Source organism: Eublepharis macularius, chromosome 16, assembly GCF_028583425.1.
Source record: "Eublepharis macularius isolate TG4126 chromosome 16, MPM_Emac_v1.0, whole genome shotgun sequence".
NCBI lineage: Eukaryota > Metazoa > Chordata > Lepidosauria > Squamata > Eublepharidae > Eublepharis > Eublepharis macularius.
Window position 1 is genome coordinate 30725349 of NC_072805.1, and position 14303 is coordinate 30739651.

At 44.3% G+C, this 14303-nt stretch overlaps 1 protein-coding gene across 1 annotated transcript in view; it reads left to right on the plus strand.

Annotated features, from left to right (window-relative positions):
* CDH5 (cadherin 5) overlaps positions 1–13917 on the plus strand; it is a 44226-nt gene extending 30309 nt beyond the window's left edge. Inside the window, exons 7-12 of the mRNA XM_055000907.1 lie at positions 166–419; positions 3266–3396; positions 7021–7145; positions 8296–8404; positions 9335–9580; positions 12458–13917. Of these exons, the coding sequence (XP_054856882.1) occupies positions 166–419; positions 3266–3396; positions 7021–7145; positions 8296–8404; positions 9335–9580; positions 12458–12966 (1374 nt within the window). The 3' untranslated portion in view covers positions 12967–13917. The remainder of the gene's footprint in view (positions 1–165; positions 420–3265; positions 3397–7020; positions 7146–8295; positions 8405–9334; positions 9581–12457) is intronic.
* Positions 13918–14303: the final 386 nt, after the last annotated feature.

Genomic DNA, 14303 nt, shown 5'->3' on the forward strand with positions numbered 1-14303 from the left:
AGCAGGATTTCAAAAATGTAATAGATTAGCTGCCTTTTATCTATAAATATAAGTGGAATCAAAATAAAAACTGATTGGCAGCGTTTTTTTCATCGTCTGCAGTGCAGTGTGATGTCCATGCTTCTGTAACTATTTTGTACTAAAAATGTTTGTGTTTTCATTCAGCCCTTGGACTTTGAAAAAACATCCAGCTACCAATTTAGTGTTGAAGCAACTGATGGCGACATATCCTATGCCAATTCCAAGACGAAAGGATCCAAGAGCATAGCTACTGTAAGCATCAGAGTTATTGATGTTGATGAACCCCCTGTCTTTAATCGTCCTTCGTACATGTTTGAAGTGGTGGAAGGCAGTGATATCAAGAAGGCTATTGGATTTGTTTCTGCAATTGATCCTGATCGAGCAAAACGGGAAATAAGGTAATGGAACATTGTTCGTATTCATAAGAACTTCATGGTTCCTTTGATGGACCGAGAAGTGTGGTAATTCAGGGCCAAGCTACAAGTGACAAATGACACTTGAATGGCATGTGTATTTCTCCCTGTTCACTTGCCCTCCACTCAATCCACTTGCCAGGCAAGTGTCTTTCATCATGTGTAGCTTGGCCCTCAGAATGGCTTAGGGCATCACACCTGTAAGTCATTCACAGTTCTGCTATTTCCTTTCTTGGAGCCACAAGGCTGCCAAGGATTGGGAGAAGGATGGATGCAATTTCCTCTTCCAGCCCTCTATAGCAGGGAGTGGAAGGAGAAATATGCACCTTAAGTCTTTAGATCTATCTGGCTGAGAGTAATCCTAAAAACTTACCGGGAAGTAAGCCCCATGGAATAAACTTCAGTAGGATTCTGAATAGATCTGCTTTGGATTACACTGTCTGTGTGTGTTGTGTGTGTGTTGTGTGTGTGTTATGTCACCTTCGGCCTATGGTGACCACATGAAGGAAAGACCTCCAAAACATCCTATCATTGATAGACTTGCTCAGATCCTGCAAACAGGAGGATGTGGCTTCTTTTATTGAGTCAAGCCATCTTGTTTTAGGTCTTCCTCTTTTCTTACTGCCTTCCACTTTTCCAGGCATTATTGACTTTTCCAGAGAATCTTGTCTTCTCATGATGTGAACAAAGTATGATAGCTTTAGTTTTGTGCATATGATAGCTTTAGTTTTGTCATTTTAGCTTCTAGGGAGGATTCAGGCTTGACTTGATCTAGTACCCACTTATTTGTCTTTTTGGCCGTCCATGGTATCCGCAGAACTCTCCTCCAGCACCTCATTTCAAATGAATCAATTTTCTTCCTGTCAGCTTTCTTCACTGTCCAACGTTCACGTCCATACATCGTGATGGCGAATACCATTGTTTGGATTATCTTGATCTTGGTCCCCAGAGAGACATCTTTATTTTTAAGGATCTTCTCTAGCTCCCTCACAGCTGCTCTTCCAAGTCTCAATCTTCTTCTGATTTCTTCATTGCAATCTCCCTTTTGGTTGATGATTGAGCCAAGGAATAGAAAATCTTGGACAATTTCAAGACTGTTAGTGCCTTATGACTAATGTCCCACTTGGGAGTCAAGATTTGCTTGCCAGTGATGGGTAAACCCTTGCCCTCAAGAAACTGAGGAGCATGAAGAAAAAATGGTTAGAAAATGGCCTCCATAGTGACACTCTAGGAATTTCCCTGTGTTTGCTTAGTCTTTGCCATCCAGATATAGGGAAATTCCTAGAGTGTCACCTGGAAATGATATCACATCCTCCCCAGGCACCACCCTCAAAATTCCCATTTTTTGCCAATATAGTGCTGGCAAAACTATTTATAATATATTTTATTTTCATTTATGTATTTATTTACTTCATTTATACCCTACCTTTCCCTCCTATAAGGACCTTAGGTAGCTTACATAATTCTCCTGTCCTCCATTTTATCCTCTCAACAACCCTGTGAGGTAGGCCAAGAGAGTATGACTGGCCCAACATCACTCTGTGAGCTTCCATGGGGCAGAGTGGGGATTCAAACCTGGTTCTACCAGATCCTAGTCTAACACTGTAACCACTACACCACACTGGGTGTAGATCTGGTGTTAAATGTAACTCACTAAATTAATAGCCTTATTTTTTTAAAAATGAATAGAGAGAGTATGTACATGCAGAGCTCTAATTTCCAATCAATTTTTTGCTATCACAGTAAGAATGTGCCTTGACAGTTCTGTGTGCTATTGATCACATTTTATCATGCTGTTCTTCCAAAGAACTCAGAACAACATTCATGGTTCTCCCTGTGAGGTAGGCTAGGCCAAGATCACCCAGCAAGCCTCAGTAGCAGAGTAGGGACACAAACCTGGGTCTCTCTAGTTCTAGTCTAACACTCGAACAACTGTGCTACACTGCAATAATATTATTACCACAATATAACTGACTAGAAACAGAGCCCTTTGTGCAAATAAATACAACGGGCTCTAGAAAGCTGGGGAGGGCTGGGGGGGAGGTGGTTAGGAAGGGCTGGCAGGCAAGGGGGTCTGGGGAGAGATGAAAAGCAGGAGGGGTCCGGGGAGGGATGGCAGGTAGGGAGGCAATGGGGGTTTGGGGAGGGTGGAGAGGCAGAAGGGGTCTGGGGAGTATTGGCAGGTAGGGAGGCAATAGGGGTTTGGAGCGGGCTGAGAGGAAGGTGTGGTGCAGGGAGGAATGGCAGGTAGGGAGGCAAATGGGGGGTTGTGGAGGGTGGAGATGCAGGAGGGGTCTGGGGAGGGATGGCAGGTAGGGAGGCAATGGGGGTTTAGGGAGGGTGGAGATGCAGAAGGGGTCTGGAGAGGGATGGCAGGTAGGAAGGGCAAGGGGGGTTGGGGAGGGTGGAGAAGCAGGAGAGGTCTGGGGAGGGATGGCAGGTAAGGAGGCAATGGGGGTTTATGGAGGGTGGAGATGCAGAAGGGGTCTGGAGAGGGATGGCAGGTAGGAAGGGCAAGGGGGGTTGGGGAGGGTGGAGATGCAAGAGGGGTCTGGGGAGAGATGGCAGGTAGGAAGCTGGGCTACCTAGCCCACGCCCTCCATTGGCGGCCTTCCCCGGCGCCCTTTTATGCTGGTGCGCCCCGCACAGGTGCACCAGCATCAATGTGAGTCGTCGGATAGACACTAAGGGAATTATAGGTTGGTATGAAATTTGTTGATTAAAAAAATTATTAATGCTTCTGAGCAGAAATACATCTTGAATCCACCTGATAACCCAGATGAATTTATCAAAATACTATTCAGACGACACTTTTTTAATATCCAAAACAGGTATCGCGTCCTACGATCCAACTATTTCAAAATCTCCAACAATGGGGCTATTTTTGCTGAGAGGATTCTGGACAGAGAAGAACATTCCTGGCATAATATAACAGTGGCAGCCAATGAAATAGAGAATGGAAGTAAGTGTTTATTTGCATTATCTGGGGATTTAGCAAGTGCGCCATCTACCTCTTTCTTTTGCCATTCCTGCCATACCTCTTCACACCAATCCTCAACTGCCCTTCAAACATTACAGAAGAGCCAAGCAAGTTATTTTTCCATGGGCTCACCCCACAGCAGTAGCCGGTGGTGTATCTAGCGCTGAATCACCCCAGGTGCAGCCCAGAAGAGGACATAGATGTTACTCCCTTAGGAAGATCTTCTGTGGTGCCACAGAACAACCCGGCTGACTACTTGTAACCAAGAGCAAGCCAGAATGAAGTACCGAAAACATAACAAAACCCAGGCAAGCCAGGAGTAGCATCAAGCCTCCAGAATCACAATGGGATGAACCGGACCATCCATGGGTGCAGTCTGCAAAATTTACCCCAGGAGTAGAAATATTATCATCTTTGTTGTTATCAGGGCTCATTTTGAAGGGGAACACACAGGAACGCAGTTCCAGCAGTTCCCCAAAGAGGTCACATGTCAGGTGGCCCCGCCCACCTGACTCTCGACCATTTTGGGCCTGTTTCAGCCTGGATTGGGGCCGAAATGGCCTGGATCGGGCCTCTGACGAGTGGTGGATCACTCTCCCACTCAGCAGCGGCCCAATCCTGACCATTTTGGGCCCCTTTTCAGCCTTTTTCAGCCCCTTTGTGCCATTTTGGGCCCAATTTCATCCCTGAATGGCCAGGATTGTGTCCAAAACAGCCAGGATAGGTGATGTCAGGGGTGTGGCATATGCAAATCAGTTATGCTTATGACACACTCCTGGTGATGGCAAGGGGTGTGGCATATGCTAATAGATTATGCTAATGAGTTATGCTGATGAGTTCCTCAAGCTCTTTTTCTACGAAATGACCCCTGGTTGTCATCATCATCATTAATATCCTTAATCTCCTGCCTTTATTCCCATTGGGGACCCAGAGCTGCTTACATCATTCTCTCCACATTTATAGCCTCATTACAAACCTGTGAGTTAGGCAACCATGCGAGTGGCCCAAGATCACCCAGTGAGCTTTCATGGTAGAGTGGGTTTTCGAAGCTGAGTTTCCCAGATCCTAGTCCAACGTTCTACCCACTACCCTTTCTGGGCAAAATGGTTGAGAGAGCAGTAGCTGACAACTCCGTGCCTTCATGGATAACTCTTTGGACCTTTTTCAGTCTAGTTTTGGCCAGGCTATGGGACGGAGACGGCTCTGGTGGCTCTAGTTGATGACCTTCGCTTGAATGACGGCAAAGGCCACGCCTCATTGTTGCTCCTAGATCTATCTGCAGCCTTTGACACAGTAGACCATGCCATCCTACTGAGGCAGTTGGGGGCAGAAGTAAATATCAAGGGATGTGCCTTGGACTGGTTTAAGTCGTTCCTCATGGGACAAACTCAAAGGGTCGCTCGCTGTTGGAGACCAGCTGTCCTCCGTGTGGAATTATCTTGTGGGGTTCCACAAGGTGCAATCTTATCCCCCATGTTATTCAACCTCTATGGAAAACCTTTAGGAGAACGCATTCATAGCTATAAAATTGGATTCCATCAATATGCAGATGACACCCAGTTTATATCTCATTATCCAAATCCCCTGGTGATGCAATAGAAGTACTGAGTCATTGTGGGACAGCAGCTGTCAACTGGCTGAAAGCAAACAAATTGAAATTGAACTCGGACAAGACAGAAATGATGCTGGTTGGGAAAGCAGAGATCTTGAAGGACATCGTACTCCCCACTTCCAATGGCGTTTGTCTGACCCTTGCAGACTCGGTTAAGAGCCTAGGGGTTCTTAGGATCCAGCGCCACTGCTACAATAGCAAATTAAGGCAGCTGAAAAAAATGCTTTCCACAAACTCAGCCTAGCCTGGGAAGGTGGGGAGGTTGATCTGGACAGGACCTTCTGCAAACACTGTCCTGCAGTTGGGTAAAATCAACAGCTGCCAGTACACATGCATTCTCTGTGGTGGCCCCCCACTTTATGGAATGGTTTGCCTGAGGAGGTCAGGAAGATGCCCCCTCTCCTGGCTTTCCACCAACTATGCAAGGCTGAATTATTCAGGAGGGCTTTCTACCCAGATTATAGGGCTGTGCCTTGGTACGGATGGGGACTAAATACTATGCTATAGGGTACTGTCTGCTGGTGTAGACAGGCACCTACTAGGGAGCTTCCGTGTGCTAAACATGCCATATAAATTAGTTACGCTTGGTTTCAGAAAGATTTTATCTCAGTCAGGGGTCATTTCGTAGAAAAAGAGCTGGAAGAGCTCATTAGCATAACTCATTAGCAGAACTTATTAGCATATGCCACGCCCCTTGACAGCACCGGAAGTGTGTCATTAACATAACTGATTTGCATATGCCACACCCCCTGACATCACCTAGCCTGGCTGTTTTGGACCCAATCCTGGCCATTCAGGGCCGAAAAATCAGCCCAAAATGGCAAAAAGGGGCTGAAAATGGCAGAAAACGGGCCCAAAATGGTCAGGATCAGGCCGCTGAGGAGCGGGAGAGTGATCCACCACCTGTCAGAGGCCCAATCCGGGCTGTTTCAGCCCCAATCCAGGCTGAAACAGGCCCAAAATGGCCAAGAGTCAGGTGGGCAGGGCCACCTTACATGTGACCTCTTTGGGGAACTACCAGAACTGCCAGAACTGCATTCCTGCGCATTCCCCCTGAAAAAGAGCCCTGATCTCAGTGCTTCAGCTTGAGTTCAAATTTTCTGCTACTATACCCTATTGTATCTCTTTCACTGAATGTCCTAACTGTTGTTTGTTATTGTACTTTCTTCAGTGAATGCCCTAGCTGTTGATTATATTGTATTTTCACTTGTATTGTGTAAACTGCCTTGGATCTATGGCTGTTGTGGGTTTTCCGGGCTGTATTGCCGTGGTCTTGGCATTGTAGTTCCTGACGTTTCGCCAGCAGCTGTGGCTGGCATCTTCAGAGGTGTAGCACCAAAAGACAGAGATCTCTCAGTGTCACAGTGAGAGATCTGTGTCTGTGGGCCAAGCTACACATGACGAATGACACTTGAACGGCAAGTGGATTGAGTGGAAGGCAAGTGAACAGGGAGAAATACACTTGCTGTTCAAGTGTCATTCGTCATGTGTAGCTTGGCCCTGTGTCTGTGACACTGAGAGATCTCTGTATTTTGGTGCTACACCTCTGAAGATGCCAGCCACAGCTGCTGGCGAAACGTCAGGAACTACAATGCCAAGACCACGGCAATACAGCCCGGAAAACCCACAACAGCCATCGTTCTCCGGCCGTGAAAGCCTTTGACAATGCCTTGGATCTCATTGAGGAAGGCATAATAGGAACAGTAACAGTAACAGTAACAGTAACAGTAGTAGTAGTAGTAGTAGTAGTAGTAGTAGTAGTAGTAGTAGTAATACGCCACACTGGCTCCAGTTGTTCTACTGGCATGGCTGTGAGATTTCAAGGTCTGGCATCACATAGCTGAGGAGGACATTTGGGGAATTTTTTGTGTGTCAGGATGTACGCTCTCAGTGCCACTGGAATAATTCTGTAGGCCCTTAAATGTTACAGCAGCATCATAGAAGACACTCACAGAAAACTATTTTTTGCAACTTTTGTTTTCTCCTTGTTTCAGAAATATTACCTCAGTTAGAAACTCACGCCCAAGTTTTCATCAAAGTTCGTGATATAAATGACAACGCGCCGCAATTTACAGAACCCTATCAGCCAGGAGTATGCGAGAACGCTGCACCAGGCAAGGTAGTATCTCAGAGACAAGCATCTAGTCATATTTCGCTTTGGCCATGTAAACCAAAGCTCCCCTTTGTAAAGGCATCTATGTATCTATAGATCTCTTGCCACCACAGCACCACTAAAATGGCCAGGAATATAGGGGAAGTTACTCTAGGGAACAGTTGCTTGTCTTAAGTAAACAATCAATGGAATGTTTTGCATATAAATAAATTTGAGCATTTTATTTCTTCTAATTAGTGTGGGGTTTTAATACTGGTTACTGTGGGTTTAAATGCAAACCACTGAAGTAAGGAGGAGGGGGGCTGGATGGGTGAAAGGTGTGTGCTGTAATTGGGCAATAGCTGTACCTTAGGAAGCGGAATGGAGTTCTTTGACAGAGTACAGAGGGGAAAGTTTTCAGTCAGTGTTTGTGTATCTCATAGAAAGGATTCTGGTTAAGTCAGGCAATCTGTGTGGAGCCTGAGCTGTCTGTGTATATCTTGGGGCAGAGACCTGCCATAAGAATCATCGACATTATCATTAAAATGTTTGCTTTCTTCAAATACCTGAAAGTTCCCCGTTACTAAGTCTTTACTGAAGGAGAACATTTGTCTTGCATTAGCCCTAATGGGGTTACTTTTCTATTCTCTTTATAGTTCAGTTACTAACCTAAGAAACTTTTCCAGGTTCACACAGAAGAATAGCATTTCTAGCTTGAAACTGGTTGAGATTTTAACTAACATTATGTAATATATTTGCATTCCTGCAATTTGCCTCTAGCCTTCGTAGGTTAGTTAAGCATTGCAGATGCTGCCCTGTATATTTATTGCCCCAAATAGAGGATTCTGACATTTTAAAAAACTTTTTATTCCTAATTTTAACTTTTTTTAACAAGCAACGTAATAAAACAGGATAAACAGACAACATTCAAACGATAAAAACATCTAACCAAGTAGAATACAAAGTCCATATACTTCTTCGGTAAGGTGATCTCTGATGATTCGTGGTTTGAAATGTAGTCTAAATATGAAAACCTCTTTTCTAAAAAGCTGGATTGGAAAATTGGGTTGTCGTTTATTATTAATTGGTCAGATATTTTGTCCATCGCCATCGTATCCCAGATTTTGTTCTTCTGTTGTGTGATGGTTGGTGATTCTGACATCTTTAATCCATCCAGGTGATCATCAGAATTTCTGCTGTGGATAAGGATGAAATGTTTCCTGGGCTGAAATTCACATATTCTTTAATCTCTGATGAAAGCAACTTCACACTGATTGACAATCATGGTATGTTCTTGTAGACTTCAAGAAATGCCATAAGATAGCATTGGACAAAGGTCAGCTAACAATATTGCAACAGTAACCAACCAATTTGCAAAGCAAATTGCAGGTCTGGGTATCGGTTCGATATTGAATTGTAATCCTAAGTGGTATTTTTTATATTTAAGGCTCCTAAGAGTGGAACTACCCATTGCGAATTACCTGGGGATGCCCAAGTGCAGAATTTTAAGTGTGGTCCTCTATCCTCGTGCAGGCTGTGTCTTGCATGCACGCCACGTTCATGGGAGCTCCCTTTTGTCAGTCCCTGGCAGTTAGGTCCCCAAGTTCGCCACAGTTAACACACAGGTGTTCCAGTTGAAGTAACTTTATTAGAGATCCATTCAGTACAAGGTGCTCAGACTGTGGAATTGTGACGTATGTGGAGAAGTGACGTATGTGCGGCTAGCAATGTTAGTTATAGGGAATATTCTCGCCTTTGGGAAAGGGATTGTTAACAAGGGGGGGGGGGTGTTGGAGTGAGACATTGTTTTAGAGCAGACGGTGAGAAAGATGAACTTATCTTTGGTTCTCAAGAAGGATACGTTTTGAGCTAGTTTCAGCTGGCCATCAAGGACACTGGCTCAGCAGAGCGAGAAAGAGAAAGTAAGCATTTGCGAGATAACCTACTGGCATTGCAGTAATAAAGAACTTCCCATACTCTCAGAGACCAGAGGCAGAGCCCATATACATTCATGGCAGATATGCAGGAGGCTTATATGACACCTTTGTGTGATTGAATTTGCAAGTCAGTACAAATGCCAAGTTGTGAGGGCACAGCTCCAATTCAGCTCTGTTTTCCTAGCGAGAACTCTCAGGAATGGACACAGTAGAGCAAGACTGGTAATCCTGCCGGGCAATCGCTGTCTAAGATTAATAAGATGTCTTTGCCTTCTTCAGATAACACAGCGAACATCACCGTCAAATACGGAGAGTTTAATCGGGAGCTCGTCAAAACCCATTACTTGCCTATCCTCATCTCTGACAATGGCTTACCCCCACAAAGCAGCACAAACACCCTTTCCATCCACGTCTGCAAATGCAATGAGGCGGGCGAGTTCACATTTTGTGAAGAAGCAGCGAAACAAATGGGAGTCAGCGTCCAAGCTCTGGTGGCCATCTTTGTCTGCATCCTCACAATATTTGGTAACTATTTACGTTTTGATAGTTGCCAAATGCAACATTAGGACAATAGGGAGGAACAAGAGTCAATTTGGAGGCAGGTAATAAAGACAGGAATATAGGTTGATGGGCTAGATACTTTTCCTTTTATAGAGCTGTGTGAATGCAATATTCAACATCTGACCCCCAAGTCCTGCCTTCTGTGCCCATACCTTCAAAGATGAGGCGGGTGTCAACTAGACACAGGATATTTTTAGTGGTGGCACCTTGCCTTTGATATGCCATACTCCGTAAGGTTTGCCCTACTGTATTTTAGGTGCCAGGCCAAAACATTTCATTTTACTCATGCTTTTTTATTAACGGGCTTATCAATAACAGCAACAACAACAAACACCTTTAATGCCATAAGAGTAAATAAAAGTGTACATAAATAATGTAACACAGAGCAAGTAACTAGTACAGATTACAGTATAAAACGATAAAGGTAAAACCAGTTATTTAAAAAGCTTATATCTAACTTTAGCTACTTCAGCCAAGAATTTGGCAACCAAAACTGCAATTTCAGAATTTGTCTTTTTTAATAGGTAATGTATTGTTCTATCTGTATTAATTTGCTGGTTAAGGTATAACAAGGAAGGGAGAAGTTCCTTACAAAGGGCCATATACAGTTGGCAATCTCAAATAATATGTTGAATTGAATCAAGAGGTTTTAAAGAGCATGTACAAAGTCTCAAGCGGATTATCTTTTTCTACCTATTTTATAGTCTGTTTCTAGCCTGAGGACTGTTTTTAATGAACATTTTGAGGCTATGATAGTGGTGATAGCTGACTTATGGTGACCCCTGGCGGGGTTTTCATGGCAAGAGGCTAACAGAGGTGGTTTGCCATTGCCTGCCTCTGCAACCCTGGTCTTCATTGGAGATCTCCCATCCAGTTACTAACCAAGGTCGACCCTGCTTAGCTTCTGAGTTCTGATGAGATCAGGCTCACCTGGACTATCCAGGTCAGGGCATTTGGGGGCTATAAAATAGTTTTTGTGCTGGTTTTTATGCCCATGGCTTGTTTTTTGATATTGATTATTTATGATTCCACCTGGTGTGCTGAACATCAGGCAGCTTGCCACCCGCCCCACAGGCCTTGCATACTGAGGGATTGTGCAATAAGAATGCTGCAATGTTTTTACTTGAAATGTTTTAATTATTATGCTGCCTGTTTTACATTTCTGATCTGATCCGCTGTGAGCCTGGTTTTCATGGAGAGTGGAATACAAGTATAATAAAATTAACAAACAAATAAATGGTTGTTGTGGGTTTTCCGGGCTGTATTGCCGTGGTCTTGGCATTGTAGTTCCTGACGTTTCGCCAGCAGCTGTGGCTGGCATCTTCAGAGGTGTAGCACCAAAAGACAGAGATCTCTCAGTGTCACAGTGTGGAAAAGATGTTGGCAGGTCATTTATATCTACTCAGGAGGGGTGGGGTTGAGATGAGTCATCCTGTAAGAGTTTCCCAATGTGTGGAATGCTAATGGCAGGAGGCTTCACTGTATCCTGAGGAGGTTCTTTTGCATATGGATTGGTGCTTGATGTGCTAATCTTCTCTGCAGGGCTATTGTCGGGTATAGAGTGTTTTGTTAGCCTGGTATTTTTCAGAACTGGAAACCATGCTCTGTTCATTCTTAAGGTTTCTTCTTTCCTGTTGAAGTTTTGCTTATGCTTGTGAATTTCAATGGCTTCCCTGTGCAGTCTGACAAAGTAGTTGGAAGTGTTGTCCAGTATTTTGGTGTCCTGGAATAAGATACTGTGCCCTGTTTGAGTTAAGCTATGTTCAGCCACTGCTGATTTTTCAGGTTGTCCAAGTCTACAGTGTCTTTCATGTTCTTTTATTCTTGTCTGGATGCTACGCTTTGTGGTCCCGATGTAAACTTGCCCACAGCTGCAGGGTATACGGTATACTCCTGCAGAGGTGAGGGGGTCTCTACTGTCTTTTGCTGATCGTAGCATCTGTTGTATTTTTCGGGTGGGTCTGAATACTGCTTGAACGTTATGCTTTTTCATAAGCTTTCCCATCTGATCAGTAATTCCTTTCATATATGGCAAAAACACTTTTCCTGTAGGAGACTTTTTTTCCTTGGTTGTTTGATTCATCCTGGGTTTGATTGCTCTTCGGATTTCATTTCTGGAGTAGCCATTTGCCTGAAGTGCGTGGTTGGCAGGTCATAACCTGCCAACATCTTTTCCACACTGTGACACTGAGAGATCTCTGTCTTTTGGTGCTACACCTCTGAAGATGCCAGCCACAGCTGCTGGCGAAACATCAGGAACTACAATGCCAAGACCACGGCAATACAGCCCGGAAAACCCACAACAACCATCGTTCTCCAGCCGTGAAAGCCTTCGACAATAAAACAAATAAATGTTTAATATGGATCGATCATTTTCTATTACTACAAAAAGTACAAATATTTGACATGTAAAAATACAATTAACTCTTCTTTCCCACTGCACTTGTTAAGAAAACGAATCTTTTAAATATAAGCATTCAACATTTCTTCTTTTGGAAAAACCACCAGACGTTAATGCAGCTTTTTCAGTGTATTTGTTTCTGTTAACTGCTTCTGTTAACTGTTGGTGGTTACACACGCATCAGTACATTGGACTGCTTTTGCAAATGTGTTCATCAAATGTTATTGCTTGGAGGGATGTTTATTTAAAATCAGCAAAGCAATTGCAATGTTTCTTAAATTTCCCCTTAGTGAAAATCTCTGGTAAGGGAAGCACTCCCAACTTCGCCTTTTTCCTGCATAACCAATTGGGTTTATTCTCTACTCATCGATGCTTGTTTGGCTTCTCTGTTTTTATATTTGATCTTCAGCAACATTTACTTGCCACTCTTTTGTCTACAGTAATTGTGCTGCTAATAGCCCTGAGAAGAAGGCACAAAAAGGATCTGAATGTCCTCCGGAAGAATGTGGCAGAGATCCATGAACAACTGGTAGCCTATGACGAAGAAGGAGGTGGTGAAATGGACACTACCAGTTATGACGTGTCAATCCTCAATTCAGTCCGCCAGAGCAGTATGACATCGCCACGGATGACTCAAGAGAGCAGGCCCTGCGTGTACTCCCAGGTTCAAAAGCCACCCAGGCACGGGCTTTCTGGCACTGGAGAAATGGCCATTATGATCGAAATGAAAAAAGATGAAGCCGACAATGATGGGGACTTGCTTCCCTATGACACTCTCCACATCTTTGGCTATGAAGGCGCAGAGTCCATTGCAGAATCCCTAAGCTCTTTAGGGTCGGGGTCCTCTGACTCGGATATCGATTATGACTTCCTGAATGACTGGGGCCCCAGATTTAAAATGTTGGCAGAGCTTTATGGACTGGAAGGCGGTGAAGATTTTGCATATTGAGTCAGACTGGCAGCCGATTTTCCTCAGCTTAGCCGTGGACAACAGAAATGAGAGACTGCAGATTCATAAGGCAGCACTTACCACATCTTCATGCATTTTCAGAGCAGGTTTATGCAGTCAGAATCAAAGAAACCAAAAATGAAATCCCCTTTGCATTCTGGGAGAAAATGTTTTTCTTTACCTGGAAGTATATTTTTTAAAAAAAGAATTGTCATTCTTCTTGCCCTGTAATGTAAGAGGTTAGGTTTCTCCTGGTGTTCTCCGGTTTGTCAATATTCCAGGAGGTTTTATGGTCATTGATGACTCGTCCTCAGATTCAGCATGACACCAATCCCATTACACGGGTTGGCATTATTTCCAATTTTTTTCATGTTCTCAAATTGCAGCTGACTTATAGTAACCCCACAGGGTTTTCCAGGCAAGAGACATTCAGAGGTGATTTGCCATTGCCTGCCTCTGCATTGCAACCCTGTCCTTCCTTGATGGTTGCCCATCCAAATACTGACCAGGGCTGACCCAGCTTAGTTTCTAAGATCCGATGAGATTGGGCTACCTGGACCATCAAGGCATTTCCATTTTACTGATGAGAGAAAGCAATTGTGGGCCTCTCTACATGTGACATTGTCTGTGTGTCCTCCCCAGTTCCACTGCAAGGACTTTAAGTCTGATATTAACTATGGTTTCACCATTGGAACATAATTCCCAACTACACAGGGGCCCAATTTGGATTGAAACAGCAGTACTCAGGCAGAAGGGGCTTCACACTTTCTCCCCTATGTCATTTCCCCAACCTGAAACAGTCTCAGGGTACTATTTATCCCATTGTGGAAACCTTTGAGTATTCCATCAGTACATGTGTAGCCCCCAACATGGAAACAGCATCCCCTAGGGCCATTTCAAGTTAGAAAAATTCAGGGCTTTTTTTCAGCTGGAACACGGTGGAACAGAGTTCCGGAACCTCTTGAAAATAGTCACATGGCTGGTGGCCCCACCCCCTGATCTCCAGACAGAGGAGAGTTTAGATTGCCTTCTGCACCACTGGAGTGGCGTGGAGGGCAATCTAAACTCCCCTCTGTCTGGAGATCAGGGGGCGGGGCCACCAGCCATGTGACCATTTTCTCCGAGGGCAACCCACTGAGTTCCACCACCTCTTTTCCTAGAAAAAAAGCCCTGGAAAAATGGCACAGTGGGAAAGGCCAGAGTACATCCTCTCCATATGCCAATGGTCAGGGTACCGTGCAACTTGAGAACTGAGTTCCCAGGAAGAAACTTGTGACTGCCAGACTGAAAGTTCGCTGGTGGAACTCAGACACAAACCATGAAAAAATGTAATGTGT